The sequence below is a fragment of the Salmo trutta genome, chromosome 31 (assembly GCF_901001165.1).
Source record: "Salmo trutta chromosome 31, fSalTru1.1, whole genome shotgun sequence".
Classification (NCBI taxonomy): Eukaryota; Metazoa; Chordata; class Actinopteri; order Salmoniformes; family Salmonidae; genus Salmo; species Salmo trutta.
Window position 1 is genome coordinate 7640117 of NC_042987.1, and position 26625 is coordinate 7666741.

At 44.4% G+C, this 26625-nt stretch overlaps 1 protein-coding gene and 1 long non-coding RNA gene across 3 annotated transcripts; both read left to right on the plus strand.

The window, feature by feature from the left end:
* The first annotated feature begins 5131 nt into the window (after positions 1-5131).
* On the plus strand, positions 5132-6214 carry LOC115169238 (uncharacterized). Its single transcript, XR_003870816.1, has 3 exons — positions 5132-5202; positions 5462-5693; positions 6065-6214. It is a non-coding gene; the product is annotated as an uncharacterized LOC115169238 (long non-coding RNA).
* A 1728-nt stretch (positions 6215-7942) lies between these two features.
* LOC115169411 (dual specificity mitogen-activated protein kinase kinase 2) lies at positions 7943-25185 on the plus strand. 2 transcript variants are annotated; one of them, XR_003870863.1, is made up of 13 exons: positions 7943-7990; positions 9228-9339; positions 20102-20312; positions 21765-21821; positions 21967-22056; positions 22240-22317; positions 22441-22492; positions 22619-22739; positions 22820-23030; positions 23114-23166; positions 23314-23375; positions 24414-24459; positions 24591-24632. XR_003870863.1 is itself a non-coding variant. In XM_029724993.1 (13 exons), exons 2-13 carry the CDS (start codon positions 9311-9313, stop codon positions 24699-24701), a joined length of 1125 nt encoding a protein of 374 aa, XP_029580853.1. In that variant the 5' UTR covers positions 7943-7990; positions 9228-9310; the 3' UTR covers positions 24702-25185. The 2 variants fall into 2 exon arrangements, 1 of the variants encoding a protein (XP_029580853.1); XM_029724993.1 differs by having other exon boundaries at positions 22619-22743; positions 24591-25185.
* The last annotated feature ends 1440 nt before the right edge of the window (positions 25186-26625 follow it).

The window sequence follows — 26625 nt, forward strand, 5'->3', positions numbered from 1 at the left end:
CATCGACTCTGGGGCCGATGAGAGTTTTTTTTGGACGCTACCCTGGCGTCCGAGCTAGGCATCCCCACTCAGCCCCTCTCCATTCTTATGGACGCTAGAGCATTGGACGAGCACTCTATATGCCGGTTCCCCCACAATACGACTCCCATCAACCTACTAGTGTAAGGGAAGCACAGCGAGGCTATCCAATTTATGCTAATCAAGTCTTCTCAGAACGGGCTGGAGCCGGTTCTGCCACGCCCATTGTCTGAAGTCAGCGCAGCCTGCCCTGGGACATCTTCCTGTAGGCTCAGAAGTTGCACTGGACCTCTCTGCCATTCCCGCGGAGTACCAGGACCTCCGGGAGGTTTTCAGTAAGACCCCAGCCACTTTACCTCCTCTGCACCGATCCTATGACTGCGGGATCGACCTTCTCCCAGGCACCACACCGCCCGGGGACGACTGTACTCTCTGTCGGGTCCGGAGACCAAGGCTATAGAGACCTACATTGAGGACTCCCTAGCTGCAGGATGTATCCGTCCTTCTGCCTCCCCCACCCGTGCATCGACTACCGGGGACTCCATGACATCATGGTGAAGAATCGCTACCCGCTACCACTCATCGCCTCGGCCTTGGAGACGCTCCAGGGGGCCACCGTTTTCTCCAAGTTGGACGGGCAGAACGCCTGCCACCTGGTGCGGATACAGGACGGGGATGAGAGGAAGACTGCCTTCAACACGGCCAGCGGTCACTACGAATATCTGGTCATGCCATTTTGCCTTACCAACGCCCCGCTGTGTTCCAGGTCCTGGTTAATGACGTTCTCCGCGACATGATGAACCAGTTTCTCTTCGTTTACCTAGACGACATGCTCGTTTTCTCCCACTCAGCCCAAGATCACGTGCTCCACGTCCGGCAGGTCCTCCAGCGACTCCTGGAGAACCAGCTTTTTGTGAAAGCGGAGAAATGCAAATTCCATCGCTCCACCATCCTCTTCCTTGGTTACATCATCGCTGCAGGAAACATACAAATGGATCCCGGGAAGGAGAGAGCGGTGGTGGATTGGCCGCAGCCTACGACCAGAGTGCAGCTGCAACATTTCCTGGGATTTGCCAACATTTATCGGCGCTTTATCTGTGATTACAGCACCCTGGCTTCCCCTCTGTCTGCACTCACCTCGCCCAAGGTTCCGTTCTTGTTGTCCCCAGCTGCTGACTGGGCAATCGTGAGTTTCTCGGGGTGAAGATGGCGTTGGAAGAGGAGACACTGGTTGGAGGGAGCGGAACATCCGTTCATTGTGTGGACGGATCACAAGAACCTGGAATATCTCCGCACCGCCAAACGTCTCAATTCCAGGCAAGCTATGTGGGTGCTGCTTTTCACACAGTTTAACTTCTCCCTCTCCCTACCGATTTGGGATCCAAGAATATCAGGCGGGATATGCTGTGACGCCGCTATAGCCCCACGGCTACAGCCTCGGACCCCGAGACCATCCTTCCCATCTCGTGTCTGGCGACGGCACTCAGCTAGGGAATAGGGAAGCAGGTCTGTGAGGCACAGCATCCCAGCCAAACCCTGGGGGGGCCCAGACAAACAGATGTTTGTTCCTGACGCTGTCCGCCCCTCGGTCCTGGAGTGGACCCACTCCTCCAGGCTTACCTGCCAATCGGGCTCCCGTTGGACCCTGGCCTTTGGGCGGCAACACTTTTGGTGGCCTACCATGGTTCCGGACGTTTCCGCGTTTGCCGCCGCCTGCACGTTCTGTGTGCAGAACAAGACTCCTCGGCAAGCTCCGGCTGGTCTCCTTCAACCACTGCCTGTCCCTCACTGTCTCTGGTCTCACATATCCCTGGACTTTGTCACGGGTCTCCCCCCGTCTGATGGAAACACCACCATCCTGTCTGTAGTGGACTGATTTTCCAAAGCCGCCATTTCCTTTCTCTCCCCAAGCTAGCCTCTGCCAAATAGACTGTCCAGCTCATGGTGCAGCACGTCTTCCGGATCCATGGACTCCCAAGGAACATGGTCTCCGACCGGAGTCCTCAGTTCTCATCCCAGTTCTGGAAGGCAATCTGCACACTCATGGGTTGTCGGCCAGCCTGCCCTCCGGGTTCCACCCTCAGTCCAACGGAGACAATCAAGACCTGGAGACGACTCTTCGCTGCCTTGTCTCCGCCAACCCCACCACCTGGAGCCAGCAACTCGTGTGGGTTGAATACGCCTGCAACACCCTCCGTTGCTCTGCCACCAGGTTCTCACCTTTCGAGTGTTCCCTGGGTTATCAGCTCCCGAGGTCGGCATACCCTTGGCCCAAATGTTTGTCCGCCACTGTCGCCGTACCTGGAAGAGAGCCCGGTCAGCTCTTCTCAAGACTACCTCCAGGTATCGACGGCAAGCGGACCTCCACCTTTCCCCGGCTCCCTGCAAACTTCCCCCCCCCCTGTTTTATCAGCCCTTTCCCCATCTCCAAGATCATTAGCCCATCTGCTGTTCGTCTTCTGTTGCCCCGTACCCTCCATATAAACTCAGCAAAAAAAAGTAACTTTTTCAGGACCCTGTCTTTCAAAGTTAATTCGTAAAAATCCAAATAACTTCACAGATCTTCATTGTAAAGGGTTTAAACACTGTTTCCCATGCTTGTTCAATGAACCATAAACAATTAAGGAACATGCACCTGTGGAATGGTCGTTAAGACACTAACAACTTTCAGACAGTAGACAATTAAGGAAACAGTTATGAAAACTTAGGACACTAAAGAGGCCTTTCTACTGACTCTGAAAAACACCAAAAGAAAGATGTCCAGGGTCCCTGCTCATCTGCGTGAACGTGCCTTAGGCATGCTGCAAGGAGGCATGAGGACTGCAGATGTGACCAGGGCAATAAATTGCAATGTCCGTACTGTGAGACGCCTAAGACAGTGCTACAGGAAGGACAGCTGATCGTCCTCGCAGTGGCAGACCACGTGTAACAACACCTGCACAGGATCGGTACATCCGAACATCACTCCTGCGGGACAGGTACAGGATGGCAACAACAACTGCCGAGTTACACCAGGAACGCACAATCCCTCCATCAGTGCTCAGACTGTCCGCAATAGGCTAAGAGAGGCTGGACTGAGGGCTTGTAGGCCTGTTGTAAGGCAGGTCCTCACCAGACATCACCGGCAACAACGTCGCCTATGGGCACAAACCCACCGTCACTGGACCAGACAGGACTGGCAAAAAGTGCTCTTCACTGACAAATCGTGGTTTTGTCTGGGGGTGATGGTTGTATTTGCGTTTATCGTCGAAGGAATGAGCGTTACACCGAGGCCTGTACTCTGGAGCGGGATCGATTTGGAGGGGGAGGGTCCGTCATGGTCTAGGGCGGTGTGTCACAGCATCATCGGACTGAGCTTGTCATTGGCTGCAATCTCAATGCTGTGCGTTACAGGGAAGACATCCTCCTCCCTCATGTGGTACCCTTCCTGCAGGCTCATCCTGACATGACCCTCCAGCATGATAATGCCACCAGCCATACTGCTCGTTCTGTGCGTGATTTCCTGCAAGACAGGAATGTCAGTGTTCTGCCACGGCCAGCGAAGAGCCCGGATCTCAATCCCATTGAGCACGTCTGGGACCTGTTGGATTGGAGGGTGAGGGCTAGGGCCATTCCCCCCCAGAAATGTCCAGGAACTTGCAGGTGCCTTGGTGGAAGAGTGGGGTAACATCTCACAGCAAGAACTGGCAAATCTGGTGCAGTCCATGAGGAGGAGATGCACTGCAGTACTTAATGCAGCTGGTGGCCACACCAGATACTGACTGTTACTTTTGATTTTGACCCCCTTTGTTCAGGGACACATTATTCCATTTCTGTTAGTCACATGTCTGTGGAACTTGTTCAGTTTATGTCTCAGTTGTTGAATCTTGTTATGTTCATACAAATATTTACACATGTTAAGTTTGCTGAAAATAAACGCAGTTTACACTGAGAGGACGTTTCTTTTTTTGCTGAGTTTACATCCCACTTTTCATGTGTCTAGTGTTAAACCTATGTCTAATAGCCCTTTGTCCCCTGTTTCCAGGCCCACCCCCCTTCCCCGTCTCATTGACGGCCAACCGGCGTACACAGTGTGGCGCCTCCTGAAGATTCGACCACGGAGCAGGGGATTCCAGTACCTCGTTGACTGGAAGGGTTATGGCCCGGAGGAGAGGTGCTCAGTCCCCGCTGCTAAATGACTAAAATGTAAGAAATGGGGAAATAATTCAGGGGCAGCTAATTTAGGGGCAGCTGTAACGATCTAGAATTTGAATCTTGCTACACACACAAATTTCAAGATTAAAATTCTAGATCGTTACAGCTGCCCCTGAATTAGCTGCCCCCGAATTATTTTCCCATTTCTTCACAATGCAAGATTCGGCCCCGAGATTAAGGCCTCTAGATTAAGGACTCTAGATGAAGTCCTCTAGATTAAGGCCACTAACTTGTTCTGGTATGTCTGGTAAGTATGTAGGATGGGGGTAAAAAGTGCTCAGAATGAAGGACTCCCAAGTATGGAATGTCTCACAATTACCACAACAGCAGAACTTCTGTGCAATTCTGGAAATTCAGCATGTGTGTGTGTGTGTGTATACATGTTTTCCTACGTTATCAGGACCAGAATGTCCTGACAAGTCAACAGAATGTCCTGACAGGAAAACAATTTTTGAAAAGTCTGGACTTTTTCCTAGTCCTAAATTTGTTAAAATGCTGTTTTAGGCTTAAGAGTTAGGTTTAGGGTTTGGTGTTAAGGTTAGGAGTTAAAAATAGGATTACTCCCCCAAAAGTCCTGTAAATTCATGGAGAAAAAAGGTGTGTGTGTCGGTTCTTCTTAGCAGCATTTTGGATGACAAGCTCCACCTCCTTTACCCGGCCCTCTAGCAGCAGCCAGCGAGGAGATTCCCCTAGAGACGGACAGAACCCCCACACACACATGCGCACACACAAAAGTACTATTATATATAATGATGGTAATAACCGGGTTATTTAGCAGAGTGTGAAGTATTTTGTTCCAGCCCAACAGCAACACACTTGATTTATGTCTATGATCTCAGTAACCTATTATTTAGCGTTGTGTAGTGTTGAATCCTGTGTCCTCTTTGTGTTTCGCAAAGGAGCAGTGGTAAAGAGCAGAAACAGGGGTTTCCTAGACCTCAGCCGCACCACTGACATGAGAAACATCTCCATCCTCAACATCATGCTGTGGTAAGGGCCACTTCGACTGGGTTCATGGTCGTCACTATCTGGTAATGCTAGAAAAGACAGAAATGTTGCTTTTTAACCCCACATTTTCAACCACACAAACCCTATCCTTAACCATCATCTGAAACTGAAAACATATCTTATCTACATGCTCATCAGTTCACCAATCTGTATTTTGCATGGCCATCCCATGACTTTCCTTCCCTCTCTCTTCTCTCCCTCACCCTTTTTCCCTTTCTCTCTCTGACCCTCTCTCCCCCAGGGCAGTGAACTCCATGATTTTCTACAGTCTCTCCCTCAACACCACCAACATGAACGGCGACTCCTACCTCAACTACTTTAACTTGGCACTAACAAGATCGTGACCTACATGAGCTCCTGGGTTCTGAATCGACGTTCCCGGCGACCCACTATCCTCTTCTCCTTGCTGCTTTTCTGTGGCATTCATGCTGCTCGTCATCAAGCTGGTCCCTGAGGATCTGTGTCTACCACAGGTATGACAAAACATTTATTTTTACTGCTCTACTTCTGTTGGTAAACAGTTTATAATAGCAATAAGGCACCTCGGGGGTTTGTGTTGCGTCGTGCCTAAGAACAGCCCTTACCCATGGTATATTGGCCATATACCACACCCCCTCGGGCCTTATTGCTTAATTATACTCTTTGAGGAAAATGTCTGTCTATCAAAAGCCCAGCCCAACCTGTAAATCTCGAGGGAATCTGTTAATCTTAATTGAACTATTATTGACGGAAACTGCTACAAGTAGCTGTAATAACAGGTTGTAGTATATATTGTGTGCTGATAGGTGTATTGTGTTGTAGTAAAATGACTGGTCTGTATTGTGTTTCCTTGTGTGGTTTCCAGCCCTGCTCCTGTGTCCCCTCAGATCAGCACATCCTGTCCCAGGTACTGGCGTTGCTGGGCGTGTCTGGGGGCGTACTGTTTCCTCTACCTCTTATCCACTGTGCTCTTGTACACTGTGGTCAGGAGCCTGGGCATGGCCTCCATGGAAGCACGCATAGAAAGCATCCTTTCCCCCTACGTCATCTACATCAGTGTGTGGGATGTGGGGGGGGGGGGGGGGGGGGGGGGGGGGGGTGTTTGTGTGTGCCGGTTTGTGTGTGTGTTTGTTTCAGGTATGGATGATTTCATGCATTAGCAAGCATGAATGTACACTGAACACAAATATAAACGCGTCATGTAAAGTGTTGGTCCCATGTTTCATGAGCTGAAATAAAAAAAATCACAGAAATGTTCCATACGCACAAAAAGCTTATTTCTCTCAAATTTTGCAGAAATGTGTTTCTACCCCTGTTAGTGAGCATTTCTCCTTTGCCAAGATAATCCATCCACCTGACAGGTTTTGCATATCAGGAAGCTGATCAAACAGCATGATCATTACACAGGTGCACCTTGTGCTGGGGACAATGAAAGGCCGCTTTAAAATGTGCAGTTTTGTCACACAACACAATGCCACAGATGTCTCATGTTTTGAGGGAGCGTACAATTGGCATGCTGACTGCAGGAATGTCCACCAGAGCTTTTGCCAGAGAATTGAATGTTAATTTCTCTACCATAAGCTGCCTCCAATGTCGTTTTAGAGAATTTGTCAGTATGTGCAACCTGCCTCACAACCGCAGCCCACTTGTAACCACACTAGCCCAGGACCACATCCGGCTTCTTTACCTGCGGGATCATCATGCTGAGGAGTATTTATGTTTGTAATAAAGCCCTTTTGTGGGGGGAAAATCATTCTGATTAGCTGGGCCTGGGTCTCCAGTGGGTGGGCCTGACTGCCAAGTGGGGGGGGGGGCTATGGCCTGCAAGGCCCACCCATGGCTGCCATGTGAAATCCATAGATTTATGGTCTAATTTATTGATTCCAAATTACTTATTTCCTTCAATGAACTGTGACTCAGTAAAAACATTGACATTTTTGCAGGTTGTGTTTATATTTTTATTCAGTATAGTATGCATGAACCCAGATCTACGATGTTCTGTGCCATTATGATTGAATATACATATGTAGGATCTTAATTTGATCTCCCTGTTGGACTGTACTGCAATGCAGGAAATGTAAAACTTGTAGTGTATTTGAGGTTTAAAAAGGCTTCTGAAGTTTGTAATTTCCACTTTGAAATTTTAGACTTCATTTTCCCTTACAAAAAATGGATCAACGCTTACAACAATGTCCATTAATTATAATCCACATAGTGTCTTCAGGAAGTACTCATACCTCTTGACTTGTTTCATGTTTTGTTGTGTTACAGCCTGAATTCAGAACGTATTACATGTTTCTCACCCATCTACACACAATACCCCAACATGAAAACATGTTTATAGAAATCTTTGCAAATATATTGAAAATTAAATTCAGAAATATTTCATTTACATATAAAAAGCAACAGTTCATGGCACAACAGCTTTACCCCATGTGACCTACTTGCTGTGTGTATGTACTGACTTGTATGTGACTGATAGATGCACACACACACCTCATGTTAATGTATGTAAATTGTAGTTTTTTTGTCTGTAAGGTCTTTTTCGTTATGAGACGGACCCCAGTAAGACTCAAATCAAAAACCTTTGCTATGACACTTCAAATTGAGCTTGGGTGCATCCATTTCCTTTTGATTATCCTTGAGATGTCGCTACAACTTGATTGGAGTCCACCTGTAGCCAATTCAATTGTTTGGACATGATTTAGAACAAAACACACCTGTCTTTATAAGGTCCCACAGTTGACAGTGTATGTCAGAGAGGAAACTAGACCATGAAGTCTGAGGAACTGTAAGTAGATGTCTGAGATAGAATTGGGATGTATCTGGGTAAGGCTATAAAACAATTTCTAGAGTGTTGAATGTTTCCAACAGCACAGTGGTCCCCCATCACTGGAAAATGTAACAAATGTGGAACTACCCAGACTCTGCCTATAGCTTGCCGTCCAGCCCAAACTGAGCAACCGGACAAGAAGGACCTTGGTCGGGGATGTGACCAAGAACCCGATGACCACTCAGACAGAACTATGAAGTTTCTTGGCTGAGATGGGTGAACCTGTGAAAAGGATGTCTCTCAGCACATCACCAGTCTGGGATTTATGGGAGAGTGGACAGATGGTAGCTATTCCTGAGCAAAAGGCACATGGCCGCATGCCTGGAGTTTGCAAAAAGGCATGTTAAAGACTGCGAGCGTAAGGAAAAGTGTTCTGTCGTAGGAGACAAATAACTTTTTGTCCTGAATACAAAGTGCTATGTCTGGAGAAAACCAGGCACAACTCATCACCCTTCTAACATCATCCCTACTTTGAAGCGTGGTGGTGGGATGCTTTTCAGAGACCGGCACTGGGAGACTGGTAAGGATAGAGGGAACAAAGAATGAAGCCAAATACAAGCAAATCTGTGATAACCTGTTTCAGACTGCGAACTACCTTAGACTGGGGTGAAGATTTATGTTCCAACAGAACAATGACTCCAAGCATACAGCCAAAGCAATGCTGGAATGGCTTCAGAACAAGAATGTGAAAGTTCTTCTTGAGTGGCCCAGTCAAAGCCCAGACTTGAATCCCATTGTAAATCTGTGGAAAGACTTGAAGATTGCTGTTCACTGCAGCTCCTCATCTAATTTAAGAGATTGAGAATCTGCAGCGAAGAATAGGAGAAATGCCCCAAATCCAGATGTGCAAAGCTGATAGACATACCTAAGACACAACTCAAAGCTGTAATCACCACAAGGTGCTTATACAAAGTATTGACTCATTGGTGTGAATACTTTGTAAACTAGGTTTCTGTATTTCATTCTCAATACATTTCAAATCATGTCACTTTATTGGGTATTGTGTGTGTGTAGAAATGTTTTACTAATTCCATTTTGACTTAAGGCACACAATGTGGAATAAGGGTTATGAATACTTTTTGAAGGCACTAATAATTCACATTTCCTGTTGCTGCAGGATTATTTTCCTGCTATAGCAAACTGGCTCAAATTTAAGATCCTACATCTGTAATCAACTTGATCTTTCTGTTTTCAGGAGTTTACAACACAATCCTGCATACATACTTTTTGGGATAATCAGCCTCTTCTCTGCTGTCCTGTCTTCTGCTTCTGGACACCATGGATTGTGAAGTCCAGATTATCACATGGTAGGTCATAAATGAGACATTGAACCATGGTACTAATTTATCTACATGTCATTGTAATATTTGTCAGGGGTTGTCATGAACCGGTAAGTGGAGGTCAACTTCTATAGACATTTTTTATGGTCAAAGTTAGTGCCATATTGCTAATGTCGTGTGCCATATGATTTTGAAAAGGCAGAACCCAGCTAGCACATCTTGTTTCCTTGGAAGTTGTGGGAACATTGGTTGTGGCAATGAAGCCATACCTTTCCTAACTGTTAAAATGTTTTTTTTAAACATTCTGAGAACAAGTGAAAATGTTCTGGGAACATTCATTTATAGGTTGCGAGGAGGTTCTGATAACATTTTGCTCTGGTTGCTTAAGTTTTCCTGGGAGGTTTTATTAACACAGAACAGAAATGATAGGTTTTTGTAAATTTTACCAAATGTTTCAATGAGACTTTTTAATAACACTACTAGCTTATCTTGGGTAAAATGTTCTTTATCCCCAAGCACAGATGGGACACATGGCAATTCATTCCACTAGGCTTTCACAGATAGGGCTCTACCTATGCAGAGCACATGCCCCTTTGCCCAACCAGTCTCAAGTGCCATTTTCAGTGGTATTTCCCAGAAAAGTGAGTTAGACGCACAAATAACTTCCCCTGTTACTGTAATGGTGAGCGGTTAGCATGTCTTGGTTATGATCAGTAGAGACCCCTCATGTAATGCATTTTTTGCAATAAATATATTTCTTAAGGCAGCTCCAAAATGCAGGTGTTTCAGCCTAGTTTGGTGCTTTCGGTGGTGGAGCGAGCCAGCAAAAATAGGAGCATTGCGCGGTGATTGGCTCAGTGTTTGTCACGCATGGACACTACGTCATCGCCAAGTTTAAGCCTTAGTAAGGATGGACATCCAACATTTGTTTGCATGTGACTATTCCTTTGTTTGTTAACTTAAAAAAAAGGATTCGGGGGGGGACATCCCAAATGTCAGCCCTTTGGGTCCTGCTATATAGTTACATTAAGAAGGCTCGGTCATTGGCCACAGAACGTGATTTTTATCTACAGTTGCTTTGATTGAACTGATCATGTCAATCTTACTTTCAAAGTCTTAGGTAGCGGTCATCATGAATCATATTGACAATCTACTGGCAAATCCTTTTAATTGTCATACGAAGAGAAATCACAGCAAATGTATCGGTGCTCATTGGTCAAAGGTTACAGCAAGTTAAGACATCGCAAATTCAACAATGAGTTGTTTGCAAGGAATCAGTGGCTAACTGAAAGCAAAGCAACCAGTAGCCTGCTATTCAATGGCGTGGCTGTCTTTATTTTGAGTTCCCACCATGGCATTCTCTGGATTTTGACTTTGACAAAGGACTGCCGCGCCACCTTCATGTTTAAGTGAGCACAAGCTAAGGTGTGTCCAAAAAATCTCTTGTATGCTACTACATAAATGGTAATACTTTCTTAGCTACAGTATACATAAGTGTGTAAGCTGTTAGTAGTCCATGTGCCTCACTCACCCTAATAATTTGGTCTATTTTCACTACATTTTGCTTAACGTCACTGTTCTGACTTGGTGGCGCTGCCTATAACCTGTTTTTGAGAAATGTCATCTGATATTGTAAGAGCTTTCACTTATTTATCCCACGGTTCTGACCTGGTGTACAGGGAAAGTACTTTAAGAGCAGCCCATGTTCTGCATTCTGTCGCTGTACATTTTAAAAAGTGCTGAACAGTTATATTGACTACGTCTGTCGTCGCTCGCTCATTAATGTCCTCATCGAAATTACGGAATGCCTCATCTGCTCATCGCTCCCTTATGCCATAGTTTGTTCATCTCATTTGTCAGGAGAAACCACATTTGTCTAAGAAAGTCAGCCATATCAGCTGTCTTTATTTTTTATTTTTTTTAAAGGAAGTAAACGAGGCTGAATGAAGTTTCGCTGCCAGACAAGACTCAGCTGGTAGCCAGGTGTAGCGGTTGTAGGGACTCACTCCATTGTGCTGGAAAGAGGCCCTAACAGTGTGTGGGCACCGCTTGTCGCTGTTATAGTGCAATTTAATGTTTTGTCTTCGCTAGCATGCATCAAAAAATTGAGTTTGCCCCACCAAGATTTACATGCTTAAATTGGCACTGGTTATGATATTTGTGCGTTTTGACTTTCTCCATTCAAAGATGATCCGTAATCATGGTAGCATACACATTACTGTAGGAGTCTTTAGAAACATTCTTATTTACATTAACAGTGACTCAAATGACACACTTACCATTCGATTTCTATTGGGCATAAAATCTGAAACGCAACCAAAACAAACAGCAAATGCGTAGAGGCGCAAGCTTGATGTAGTCATTGCCTGCTATGAATATGGGATCAAATATTTAACTTCTTTTTATACTTGTGAATTTGTCCCAATACTTTTGCTCCCCTGAACGGTTGACCTGACATGGAGGAATTAAAGCTGAGTCTGCACTTAAACCTCAGTCAGTTTGGATTATATAGCAAAAAGAAATGCTTCACTGTCTGAATAATTATGGAGGGCACTGTACACCAACTACATTTGTAAGCCTGTGCATGTGACTAAATAAGCATGGGTAAGCAACACCTGGGCAGAGGAACACAGCCGCTGTCATTTTAGTTGGACCTCCAATCAAATCTTATGTCACATTTTTAGTTGCCACAAAGCCCATTGAGACCGAGTGTCTTTTTCGAGGGAGACTTGGTCTAGAAGGCAGCAACATCTTGATCCAGCCTATTAATTTAAAAAAAGCACTTACTCTAAGTCTCCCATCAATATTTTAAAATCATTCAGTGGCACTAACATATCTAGGATGACGCATGGATTGTAGACTATTCCATGCCTCTGGTGCACAAGAGAAGGCAGTCTTACCTAATACTGTGAATGTCTTGGACTTTGTAGCAACCACCCAGCAGACTGGGTCTGGTAACTGGTGGTGAAAGAGACCAGACTAGAGGGTGTTTTAACCAAAACGGCTTTGTAGATAAACACACAAAATGTAGCTCTCTGTGCATATAAAGTGAGTTCCAACCCACCGTTTGGTGCCATGTAAACAGGTGTAGACTAACAGTGAAATGCTTACTTACAGGTCCTCTTCTAACAAAGTTAAATATAAAGATAAAAAAATCAAATGGCGACACGAGGAATGAATGGTGAATAACGACTAAAAATAACATGGCTATATACCGGGAGTACTGAAGGGATACAAAGTAATTGAGGTAACTATGTATGTATGGTAAAGTGACTAGGCAACAGGATAGATGGGAGGTAGTGTGCTCGTGTGTTTATGGGTGTACTGTATTAGTGTGGAGAGTCGGTGCTAAAATGGGTCAATGCGAGTAGCTATTTAGCAGTGTTATGGCTTGCGGTAGAAGCAGTTCAGGGTCCTGTTGGTTCCAGACTTGCTGCACTGGTACCGCTTGCCATGCGGTAGCAGAGAACAGTCTATGGCTTGGGTAGTTGGAGTCCTTAACAATTTTTGGGGCCTTCCTCTGGCACTTCCTGGTATAGAGGTCCTGGATGGCAGGGAGCTCAATTCCAGTGATGTATAGGGCTGTACTCACCACCCTCTGTAGTGTCTTGCTGCCGGGTGCCTTGCAGTTGCCGTACCAGGTAGTGATGCAGCCAGTCAAGATGGTATCAATGGTGCGGCTGTAGAAATGTTGAAGCTCAGAGCCCAGGCCAAAATTGTCAGCATCCTGGGGGGCGAGTTTAGAGGGCACAACAGTTCCTTGGTGATATTCACTACAGACCCATTGAGTGTCAGAGCTGGCGCAGTAGGATTCTGTTAGTCCTGTAGTTGCGCTTTGCCTGTTTGATGGTTCTTCAGTGGTCGTAGCGGGATTTCTTTTAAGCGTCCGGATTAGTGTCCCGCTCCTTAAGTGGCAGCTTTACCCTTTAGCTCAGTGCGGATGTCAAATTGTATTTGATTTAACAGGTGTAGACATTTCTGTAAAATGCTTACTTACAACCTCTTAATTAACAATGCAGTTCAAGAAATGGAGTCTAAAATAATTTAAGTAACACAATAAAATAATGAGGCTATATACAGGGGTCAAGGGACCCAGTCAATGTGTGGGGGTACAGTTGAGGTAATTTGTACATGTAGGTAGTGACTGTATAGATAAACGGGGGGGGGGGTTGTCAATGTAACTCATCCAGGTGGTGATTGCTGAACAATGAAGCAAGTCTTATGGCTTGGGAGTTGAAGCTGTTACGGAGCCTTCTGGACCTAGACATGGCACTCCGGTACCGCTTGCGGTGTGGTAGCAGAGAAGTCTGACTTGGGTGACTGGATGACAATTTTTGTGGGGGGGCCTTTGATACTGCTGTGTGTCCTGGATGGCAGGAAGCTTGGCCCCAGTGATGTACTGGGCCGTACGGACTACCCTCTGTAGTGCTTTATGGTCGGATGCCAAGCAGTTGCTATACCAGGTGATGACGCAACCGGTCAGGATGGTGCAGCTGTAGAATTTGAGGATCTGAGGACCCATCCCAAATATTTTCAGTCTCCTGAGGGTTGGGGGGGGGGGGGGAGGTTGTCGTGCCCTCTTCACGACTTTTGGTGTGTTTGGACCATAGTTCGTTGGTGATGTGGACACCAAAGCACAACTCTCAACTACGGCCCCGTCAATGTTAATGGGGGCCTGTTTGGCCCTCCTTTTCCTATAGTCCATGATCATCTCCTTTGTCTTGCTCTAGTTGCGGGAGAGGTTGTTGTCCTGGCACCACACTGCCAGGTCTCTGACCTCCCTATAGGCTGTCTCATCGTTGTTGGCGATCGGGCCTACCACTGTCATCAGCAAACTTAATGGTGGTGTTGGAGTTGTGCTTGGCCACGCAATAGTGGTAGTACAGGAGGGGACTAGGCATGCACCCCTGAGGGGTTCAGCATGGCAGATGTGTTTTTGCCTACTCTTACCACCTGGGGGCAGCCCATCAGGAAGTCCAGGATCCAGTTGAAGAGGGAGGTCTTTAGTCCCAGGGTCCTTAGCTTTGTGTTGAATACTGAGTTTTAATCAAATGGCATTCTCTCACTACTGTTCAAAAGTTTGGTCACTTAATGTCCTTGTTTTCCATAAACATACATGAGTTGCATAATGAATAGGAAATAGTGAAGACATTTGCAAGGTTATAAATATGAATTGTCTCAACTTTGCTTTTGTCAAAGAATCCTCCATTTGCAGCTATTACAGCCTTGCAGACCTTTGGCATTGTCAATTTGTTGAGGTAATCTGAAGAGATCACCCCATGCTTCCTGAAGCACCTCCCACAAGTTGGATTGGCTTGATGGGCACTTCATACGTACCATACAGTCAAAGCTGGTCCCACAGTAGCTCAATAGGGTTGAGATCCGGTGACTGTGCTGGCCACTCCATTATAGACAAATACCAGCTGACTGCTTCTTCCTTTAATAGTTCTTGCATAGTTTGGCACTGTGCTTTGGATCGTTGTCCTGTTGGAGGAAATTGGCTCCAATTTAAGCGACATCTATTGGGTATGGCGTTAGCCTTCCTCCAAGATCCCTTTTACCTGTTCAAATCTCCCACTTTACCACCACCAAAGCACCCCCAGACCATCACATTGCCTCCGACATACTTGACAGATGGCGTCAAGCACTCCTTTTTTTCTGCATCTCACAAATGTTCTTTGATTTGTCTGTCCATAACTTTTTTCTTTTTCCCCCCCCCAATCTTCCTCTGTCCAGTGTCTGTCTTGCCCAGCTTAATCTTTTATTTTTATTGGCCAGTCTGAGATGTGGCTTTCTTCAACTCTGCCTAGAAGGCCAGCATCCCAGAGTCGCCTCTTCACTGTTGAGACTGGTGTTTTGCGGGTACTACTTAATGAAGTTTCCAATTGAGGACTTGTGAGGCGTCTTTCTCAAACTAGAAACTAATATACTTGTCATCTTGCTCAGTTGTGCACCGGGGCCTCGCACTCTTTCTACTCTGGCTAGAGCCAGTTGGTGCTGTTCTGTGACGGGAGTAGTACACGGCATTGAATGAGGTCTTCAATTTCTTGCATGGAATATCATTCATTTTTCAGAACAAGAATAGACTGATGCGTTTCAGAAGAAAGTTCTTTGTTTCTGGCCATTTTGAGCCTGTAATTGATCCCATAAATGTCCATGCTCCAGATACTCAACTAGTCTAAAGGCCAGTTTTATTGCTTCTTTAATCAGAACAGTTTTCAGCTGTGCTAGCATAATTGCAAAAGGGATTTCTAATGATCAATTAGCCTTTTTAAAATGATAAACTTGGGTTAGCTAACACAACGTGCCATTAGAACACAGGCTCATTATCAGCAACCATCACTCCTATGTAGATATTCCATTAAAAAAAAAAAATCTGTTTCCAGCTCCAGTAGTCATTTACATTCAGTCACACTGTTTCTGATCAATTTGATATTTTAATGGTCAAATGTGGTGGGGAGGGGGGGGTTCTTTAAAAAAACAATGACATTTTCTAAGTGACCCCAAACTTTTGAATGGAAGTGTAGGTCTTCTTTTTGTCCAGGTGGGAAAGGGCAGTGTTGAGTGCAATTGAGATTGTTGGGTCTGTATGCGAATTGGGGTGTTGATGTGAGCTATGAATTGCCTTTCAAAGCACTTCATGGCTACAGACTTGACTGCTACGGGTCAGTAGTCATTTAGGCAGAGTCCCTGTGCCCAAGAAAGCAAAGGTAACATGGTCGTCTGCTTGAAACGTAGGTATTATAGACTCGGTCAGGGAGAGGTTGAAAATGTCAGTGAAGACACTTGCCAGAGTACACATCCTGGTAATCCGTCTGGCCCTGCGGCCTTGTGAATGTTAACTCTGTAGCAGATGTGAGCAAGACCGTTATCACAGTTGTCCGGAACAGCTGGTGCTCTCATGCATGCTTCAATGTTGCTTGCCTCGACACGAGCATAGAAGGCATGTAGCTCGTCTGGCAGGCTCGCGTCACTGGGAAGCTCACGGCTGGGTTTCCATTTTGTAGTCCTGTCTTGGAAATTCAAATCAAAGGTTGAATCTACAACTTTTATTATAAGATTTACAATTCTGGAGCGGTTGACAAACACTCAAACGGTGTAGTCATGAGCCCAAGCTTATTTCTCTCAAATTTAGTGCAGAAGTGTGTTTATACCCCCTGCATTTCTGCTTTGCCAAGATATTCCATCCACCTGGTAGGTGTGGCATATCAAGAAGCTGATTAAACGGCATCATTACACAGGTGCACCTTGTGCTGGGGACAATAAGGCCACTTGATGTTGTGTGACAACTGCACCTTTTAATGTCCACCAGAGCTGTTGCCAGAATTCAATGTTCGTCTCAATCATAAGCTGCCTCAACATCGTTTTAGAGAATTTGGCAGTACATCCAAACAGCCTCCTAACCACAGGACCTCCACATCTGGCTTCTTCACTTGTAGGATTGTCTGGGTGGGCCTATGGCTGCACCCTTTTTTTTTATACTTTGTTGTCAACATCTGGCACAAGGGCAGAATTGCCAGAAAATAGGCAAACATTTGTTTTTCAAAGTTCTAGTGTTTCCTGCTCAGATTTCATGATCCTCTGTCCAACTTTCATTACTCACTCCATCTATAGGCTAGTTATACACATGAGCAAAGGGGATTTACACTCAATTCTATACTGGGTAGTTCAAGCCCTGACAGCTGTGGTATATCAGACGGTATGACATTTATTTTTACTGCTCTAATTACGTTGGTAACCACTTTATAATAGCAATAAGGCACCTTGGGTGTCTATGGCCAATACCCCCGTGCCTTTATTGCTTAAATATAAACCGAGTTCCAGCCCTGAATGCTGAAAGCTGTGGTACCAGACCTTGTACCCCTGGTCTAATTTTTTTTTTGTTTTACTGTTCTAAATATGTTGGTAACCAGTTTAATAGCAAGTGGCAATTTCAGCATGTAAATCTTTGTTGGGCAAACCCCAAATGTGGGGGGGGTGCATGCCAGCAAAGTCACTACACAATACATGAATTGCACTAACGGTCTCCACAAACTGTTAGGGCCAACATAAAGCTGTACCAACAGCAGTCCCAACACCTTACAACTGCAACACCTGGCTATTAGCAGAGCCTTGTCTGGCAGCGAAACAACAGTTCATTCAGCCTCATTTACTGCCTTTAAAAAAAAATAGAACATAGCTGATTTGGCAGACTTGCTTAGATATGTGTTTTCTCCTAACAATTGAGATGAACAACTATGGCATAAGGGGACGACAAGCGGATGAGGCAATCCATAATTTTGATTAAGAACTTAATGAGCGCTCTAGGACGGACATAGTTAACTGTTAAGCACTTGAAATGCACAGCGACAGAATTTGGAATATGGGCCATTAGTGTTCTCCCTGTACACCAAGTCAGAACCATAGGATAAATAAAGGTGGCATATAAGCAGACAATGAAAGCGCTTACAATGGTCAATGACTGTTTCTCTCAAATGGATTATAGGCTACATGTGCACCAAGTCAGAACAGGACTGGAAAATAATTATTAGGGTGAGGCACATGGGCTACTAACACTAAGTAATACTTTCTTAGCTACAGTCTACATACCTCCCTGGCATATTACATTTATGCAGCATACAATACATTTTTGGACTCACCTTGTGCGGTGGTCCTTCGTCGGCAAACTTTGTCATTGAAGTCTGGCTTTGTCTGGATTTATGGTGCTTTCAGGACAACTGGGAGGGGGACACAGAAGGTCAAACCATGACTTCAGCGATCTTCAGGTTGTAGCTCTAGAAAGAGGCGTGCTCATTACTTAGAATTCTGAATTTGATGACCGTTCAAAACATATTTTCCCAGTCTGCGCTTGTCTTTTTCTTGGTTTCCCAGTTGTCTTGAACTCACTGAAGTCAGATTTCCCAGCTCTGAGGTAACAGATTTGACCACAGCAGAAATCATGCTGGATTGATAGCATGGCTAATGTTTATAATTTTAATCTTGGAAAATAACCTTAAACTGAGATTTGGGACCACACACTCAACTGAATAGCAAGCTAGTGATTGCTTTGCAATGCTTGCAGTTAGCCACTGATTCCTTTTGAAATCTTATAAATATGCAATTTCCAAATTGTGTAATTTTATGGCCGATTAGCACCAATATGTTATCTATAATTTATTTTCTCTTTAAGATTAAAATATTTGCTAGTAGGTTGTCGAGTTGATTCTTGACTGCTAGCTAAGACTTTGAAAGTAAGATGTTGACATGATCAATCAAAGCTACTGTAGAATTTCATCAAATCTCTGTGGCCAATGGCCTTGGATGGGCACCTTTAATGTAACTCTATGGCTGCACCCAAGGGGCTTGAATTTTCGAGCTCTACTCTTAGATTTGGCAGTGATGTAGTGTCCCCGTGAGTGTGAACTGAGACAATCACGGTGCAACTAGAGAACATTACCAACCCCTACTCTGTTTCTCTGGCTGCCCCACCACAAAGCATTGAGCTAGGCTGAAACTCATGCATTTTGGAGCTGCCTTCCTCAAGAAAGCAGAGACCATGTTTGTATGGAGGCTTTATTAAGTCATTGATATATTTGTACCTTTGAGTGACACTGCCTCACCTGCCCTGAATGACCGGTCGCCACTGAACAGCAATAAGGCACCCCATGGTATATGGCCGATAAACCATGGCTAACAGCTGTATCCAGGTACTCTGTTACATCATACTTAAGGGCAGCCCTTAGCCCTGGTACAGTATATTGGCGAAATACCATAATTCTCCCTTAAGGCACAAGGGGTTATTTTCTCTTGCAACATATTCAAATTCGTTTGTCATAGTTTGCTAGAAGTGTTTTGAACTGAATTTTTCTATCATTACATAAGCCTTAATTGGCGCGATAAAGTTAAGTAGAAAGTGTTTATTGTATAAATGTAGCAACTGCTGCTTTTTTTAACCTTTGAGCAGGTTAAGTGGCAATTGTGTAGTTTGATTAGGACCTGGCAACCCTGGCCAAATTTAGCCGCCCCTCCATCCGGTGTACAGAGCACCCGGCAGGAACGTAATTTATTGGTTCCTACAGTCCTCACCTTCTGGACTTTCTAGGCCTAGACTGTTTTGGCGAGGACCACAGTGGGAGTTGTTGGCTAGTTAACTTGAATAGCTAAAGCATTTGGTATGAAATTTGCCTGTGGTCCATATACATTTGAGCTTGTGCTGGTTGTTGACTTTTTAAAAAAAAAATTTTTAAAACCCCAATCTGGACAATTATTTACAACATAGTTGGCTAACGTTACATGTCTTACTAGTTATTGCTTTGTTACCGTAGTGTTAGCTTGCTAGCTAGTGCCTGTATGCTAATTTATCCAGCAATCTTAACAAATTAGCTTGAGTTAGACCAGATGACAGACAGCTTAGCTAGCTAACCACCTTGTCACTTGTTTTGATTTGATAGATGCACAGGCTAGTTTGATAGCTAGGCAGTCAGATGGCTTTTGGATTGTTTGATCTGCCAGCTGCATTAAGTCATGCTTCTGTAGACAGCAATTTGGGATCAATAAGCTTTACACTGTTTAGGAGAAGCTTTATTTGGCGATCAAATTATTCTCCAAAACATGGCCCCCAAAAGACCAGTGCACCTAAACATCACTCCCACTGGTGGTGAGGGAGGATTGTCCACCTCTACAACCATCACTGTTGCCTCTAAGTGTAATTGCTTAGCCAGCTGGCTACTGTTCAACAGATGCACTTCAAGTCCCCCTCTACTTTCAAAGTCTTATCCGTGAGCTAATTCATCCTCCATCCCTCCCTCAGCGCTAACCTGGAGGCCCTACAGAAGAAGCTGGAAGAGTTGGATCTAGATGAGCAGCAGAAGAAGCGCTTGGAGGCTTTCCTTACCCAGAAAGCCAAAGTGCACGAGCTGAAAGACGATGACTTCCACCACATCTGTGAGCTGGGCGCTGGCAATGGAGGCGTGGTCAACAAGGTGTGCCACAAACCCTCAGGCCTAGTCATGGCCAGAAAGGTGAGTGGTGTGAATTCCGTTGCAGTATAAAGTCACCCCCCCCCCCCATCACCACCTTTTTTCTTAGGGTGTTCTTCACATATAGTATTCTTTCAAATAACTGATCTGTCTTTAAATTGAACCATGGGGTAAAATAATAGCTAATTCACTGTTGTGATTCTCACCATGTCTTCTCACACTATTCAACTGAATAAACAGTTTGAAGCTGTCTTAGCCTATAGTTCACATATTGCAAACAAATAATCAAAACACTCCACATTTTGGCATTTCTGCGCATTCTTGACTTGCTAATCAATATCCCAAAACAGCGTTTTGTTTTTTGCGAGCCTTCACAGCTCTGTTTTGGTTCCAGGGGTTATGGCAGGGGAAACGGTGTTGCAGTAGTCTAATGTGTGCTGTGGGAATAATGACAAGCCAACCTGGGGAGCTTTGTGTTCACATTGCCCTAAAAAAGGGAAATGAACTAGAATTCAAGCGACCTGAACTCGGACCACCTCTCGAGATGGTGTCAGTTTTTGTTTGCTTCTGGGGCTCTTTTGAGTGGTCTCACTGCACAAAAAAATAACTAACTCACCTAGTTCAGTTGTCTGAATGGGACCAGGTGTGACACCCTCCACTTCCTTCCAGATGTAAGAGTGTTATCAGATTGAGGGGACGTCCACTTGGACAACCAGTGGATTAGATGGCATTATTCCGTTACCGTGGAGTTGCACCTGAGACTGATTTTTCACTTTAAAATGTATGCCAAACATTTGATTTAAGAGTTTAACAAACCATACAACTCTATGCACAATGATTACTTTGTACAATTTATGCGATACATACAGACATTTACTCTATGCACAAGGACTACTGTAACAAAAAATTACTGAACTGTACAGATGCAAAGTTTGGTAACAGAATTACTGTAAAAGCTACCTCAGTTTTAACCTTTGGCAGTAGCCATTACAGTAATTCTGTTAGCAAACTTTGCATGTGTACAGCTTTTCCAGTACATGTTATAATGGTCCTTGTGCATAATGTTCTATGGTTTAGTTCAACTGAAATCAATGGCTTTTGTTTGGAATACATTTTAAAGTGAATGAGTCTCCATGGAATTGCCTGTAGCTTATCATATTGCTCACACCTGTCTGATCCTTATGCATTTAGAGTATAGGGGTTGGTTATTTTTCAGACTGGACATCTGTCATGCTAGTGTAACCAGTGAAATGGCTGGCTAGTTAGTGTTTCAAGCATTGTCACTCTGACTTTGAAGTAGTAGTTTCCCTTGCTCTGCAAGGGCTGTGGCTTATGTGGAGTGATGGGTAATGATGCTAGTTGGGTGACTGGTTCAAGCCCGGGGAGGGACTGAAGAAACGCATTACAATAAAACAATTAGATGGCCATTTGATTCAAAACCAGCATTGGCTACTAGTGATTGTGTGTATTGTATTCATCCCTCCTCCCCCTCAGCTGATTCATCTGGAGATCAAGCCAGCCATCAGAATCCAGATCATCAGAGAGCTACAGGTGCTGCTTTTGTGATTCAACTTCAAATACAAAAATGTAGTATTCCACAATGTTAAATGTTTTAGTCACTGTTACAGATGTATCAATAATTTAGTAAAATTTGAGCTAAAGAATAAGGCTATTCCCCTGTGGTATCTTCCCTCAGTTGCTACATGAGTGTAACTCGCCCTACATCGTTAGTTTCTACGGGGCCTTCTACAGCGATGAAGAAATCAGCATCTGCATGGAACACATGGTAAGGGAGGGGGAGAGAATGGGGGGGGGAGATGGAGTTGGGGGTGAGTGCCTTTCAAGAGCAAGGAAAATATTTTGTGGGAGTAGGGGGAGATGGTGAAGTTGCAAATGTAATGCAGGTAGACTCAGACCTTGCCCTACTGTTGACGTGTGGTGGTTGAGGGGCTCATCTCTCTCCCTACAGGATGGGGGCTCCCTGGACCAGGTGCTGAAGGAGGCCAAGAGGATCCCTGAGGAGATCCTAGGGAAAGTCAGCATCGCTGTGAGTACCAGCAAACCAGCTACGTAGCTTAAAGATGGTGCCAGTCAGATGGCCAGCTTTCTAGTGCCGTTTCTTTCTTTTTGTTGAGACTTACCCCAAAATGTTTTGTCCTCATCTTCACAGGTTCTCAGAGGTTTAGCCTATCTACGAGAAGAACACCAGATCATGCACAGAGGTACACGTTGATTTATGTTATGCAGTTTGATTTACCTACTATAACTGTAGTTGGCGTCGTTAGCTCTGCCTTTGTCTGTCTTGTATGTAGTTGCCCACACTCACTGACATCCCATCTGTCCCTCAGACGTGAAGCCCTCTAACATCCTGGTGAACTCTTGTGGGGAGATCAAGCTGTGTGACTTTGGCGTGAGCGGACAGCTCATAGACTCCATGGCCAACTCCTTCGTGGGAACACGCTCCTACATGTCGGTGTGTGTACGTCTGTCTGTCTGTGTCTGTGTGTGTAAGCCTATGCGTTATCCAGTTATCTGTCTCTAACCAACAGCCAGAGCGACTGCAGGGCACCCACTACTCTGTTCAGTCTGACGTGTGGAGCATGGGCCTGTCTCTGGTGGAGCTGTCTATCGGCCGGTACCCCATCCCCCCTCCTGACGCCAAGGAGCTGGAGATCATCTTCGGACAGCCCGTGGATGGGGCTGAGGGAGACGTGCACAGCAGCACCTCACCCAGATCCCCTGGGGGCAGACATGCTAGCAGTGAGAACACAGTATCTCCTCCAGATGGTTAGAATTAACATATTTGTGCAATTGATCTCTAGTAATGTTTCACTGTCTTGCAGGCCATGGTCCTGAGATGGCCATCTTTGAGCTGCTGGACTACATTGTCAACGAGGTGAGCACTGCTGAGGATACCACCACCTCGTGGCATAGAATAATACAAATTATTGTAATAGACCGTTTGGTGCTAAGATATGACCGACTCTATATCCAAGGCATAGTGTATAGATGGGCTTGTTTTATTCTGATTATCTCGTTCCAGCCTCCCCCTGAACTGCCCCATGGCGTATTCACTTCTGATTTCCATGACTTTGTGACTAGATGGTGAGTCTCCCGCAGTCTGAATGATTTAAAGAATACAATCTTGATTTATTGAATTGCATTTATTTGGGTAACAAGATGTACAATAAATTCCCAGAGGATGGCGCTAAACCCTTTACACTCGAGGGAACTGGCCGAAATGGATGGGGCTGGGCTGAAATGTTTGTTACAGAAATATGAAATGCATAAGAATGGTAGCAATTGAAAGGGAACAATAGAAAGTATTGACTGTTATTATACAAGTTGAGGACAACGTTTCACCTGACGAGTGAATCCAAACAATACACTTGATTTTGTACATTTTATTATACTTTTTGGCAGATTTGCTGATAATAATCTGAAAATACTCTGGATAAATTCAGTAAAACTAAGAATGTGGGGTAGGTGCAACATGTGTGAATTTTTTTTTTTTTTTGAAAGGGGACTAACTGGTGTCCAAGTGTGCACAGCTAAGTTATAAAATACAGTTTTAGGCTTTCGCAAGGCAATTCAGAGGAACCAATGGTAATTTTGGTGCGCATAAGAGTCGTGCGTGTGTTCCGCAGCGAGTTTTCTTTACAATAGACTAACAGGCTCAGTCTGTTCAGAACCACTCGGGGTATGACACTGTCATCTTACAACAGTATATCAAAGATGGTGACTAAACCTTGATACTGTATATGACATGAGTTTGATACAGGAAAAATGGGGAAGTGCACATTTGGACTTAAGGGTGTTGGCTGGCTTGCATGACATCAAATATAGTAATCCTCAACGTCTCATCTTTCAAAATACAGTCTTAATTTACAGCATTTCCCTCACTCGGACGTCAAGAGTTGCCCAATTAGTGGGGGCGACTCCTTGTCGCGTACGATGCTCAAGTTCATAAAGACAATCAGCCAAACCCCTACAGCACTGAAGTGCAGAGCCTGAGCTGTCATTTATAGCATGTTTTCAACCTGTGTATATGGGTACGAGTGTAAAGTCAAACACTTGTTTCCAAAGTGGTCCTCTCACTGCTTTGTTAGATCTATGACTACTGACTTCCTTGTGCTTCCTCAGTCTCATCAAGAACCCAACAGACCGGGCTGACGTGAAGATGCTGATGGTGAATTTTGTGCTTTCTTATCAACTGCTTGACTTATAATAACCAGGGAGTTGGACAGGATAGATATTTTACTTTACATGCTGATGCCGCGGATGTAGTTTTGTACTGAGCCATGTATCTCTTTGTTTCAGAACCACACGTTTATCAAGCGCTCTGAGGTAGAGGAGGTGGACTTTGCTGGCTGGCTCTGTAAAACCATGGCACTGAACCAACCCAGCACTCCCCCATGCACTGCAGACTAGACACACATGCAGTGGCCTGGACACGCATGCAGCCTGAACAACCACATGTGTACAAACACACTTTCCTTGTCAGTGACCTCTCCTCTCAGGTGATCCTGGTATGAACTGGCCCTAGTCACTCGCCTCTGTCAGAAACAAGCCCACAGTTACAACCTCAATCAACATTGCTTCAATGGTGTGTTTAGGGCAACCCCTCATGCTGTCGGATTCCCCTATCAGACCGTCAAAGTGGTCTGGCTGTTGTAGTCTGCAGTATCAAGTGTGGCATTGGGGAGCTTCATTACCCTGGATGAGCAGACCTAAGGTGTAAAATATGCCTGGTCAGAGGTAGAGGCTTTAGATGTATAGACTCATGCAGTGAACTCTCAACTCAATATTCACAGTTGGCACCAAGTTTTGGTTTTGACATTTATCTACAGTGCCTTCAGAAAATATTCACATCCCTGGACTTTGTCCACATTTTGTTACAGCCTGAATTTAAAAGGGATTAAGTTGAGATTTGTCACTGATCTACAAAAAATACCCCATAATGTCAGTGGAATTGTTTCTCAATGTTTACAAAATGTATTAAAAATGAAAAGCTTAAATGTCTTGACTCAGGTAATCAAATTTTTCTTTTTAAATGGCAAGCCTAAAGTTCACGAGTGAATGTGCTTAATAAGTTGCATGGACTCACTGTGCTATACTGTTTAACATAATTGTAAAAAAAATCTTCTGTAAGGTCCCTCAGTTGAGCAGTGAATTTCAACCAGAAAGACCAGGGAGGTTTTCCTATGGTTCGCAAAGAAGGGTACCTGTTGGGAGATGGGTAAAAATAAAAGCTGACATAACCCTGAGCATGGTGCAGTTAGTAATTTTACACTTTGGATGGCATAGCAATACATCCAGTCACTTCAAAGATAAAGGCACCCTTCCTAAATAAGTTACCAAAGAGGAATTTCACCATGAGGCCAGTGGTGTTTTTAAAAAAAAATTTAACGGTGATCGGAGTTAACTGAGGATGGCTTAACATAAATGGGAGTGGAAAGAAGCATCTACAGAATTAAATATTCCAAACATGCATCCTATTTGCAATAAGGCACTAAAGTAATATTGCAAAAGTGGCAAAGAAATGTACTTTTTGTGCTGAGTACAGTTATGTTATGGGGAAACCACATCACTGAGTAACACCCATGTTTTCAAGCATGGTGGTGGCTGTATCTATGGGTATGCTTGTTGTCGGCAAGGACTAGAGTTTTTGGGGCCTTTTTAGGCTAAAAAGAAACGGCATATAGGTAAGCACGTACAAATCCTAAAGGAAAACCTGGTTCAGTCTGCTTTCAAACAGACACTGGGAGACAAATTCACCTTTCAGCAGGACTAACTTAAAACACAAGGCCAAATCTACACTGGAGCTGCTTACCAAGATGACATTGACTGTTCCTGGGTGTCCTAGTTTTAACTTGAATCCACTTAAATCTATGGCAAGACCTAAATGGCTGTCTTGTGATTATTGATTTTTTTTTTTATGGGAAAATACTGTACAATCCAGGTTGCAAAGCTCTTAGACTTACCCAGAAAGACTCACAGCTGTAAATGCTGCCAAAGGTGACTAACATGTATTGACTTGGTTGAATACTCGACAACTGAAAAAAAATAAAAAAAAATTGCATTTTCACTTTGACATCAGTGTTTTGTGTAGATCATTGACAAAGAATGACAAATCAATTTGAATCCCGCTTTGTAACAATGTGGAAAAAGTCAAGGTGTGGGTACTTTCTGAAGGCACTGTTTTGCATTGCTGTAACACCAGAACCCTTTTGAGCAGAGGTTACGCAGAAATATACGCCTTAAAAAAAAAAAAATTGTATACTTGATGTCATAAACTATTTCAGCTTCCTGAGTATGTAAACATCTGCACTTAATCTATTTTCCCAAGATCATC

Coding starts and splice junctions, on each gene's coding strand:
- LOC115169411 (XM_029724993.1), top strand. CDS start 9,311: ATGGATTGTGAAGTCCAGATTATCACATG. Junction 21,822..21,966: donor AGATCATCAGAGAGCTACAG/GTGCTGCTTTTG, acceptor ATCTTCCCTCAG/TTGCTACATGAGTGTAACTC. Junction 24,460..24,590: donor CTGACGTGAAGATGCTGATG/GTGAATTTTGTG, acceptor TCTTTGTTTCAG/AACCACACGTTTATCAAGCG.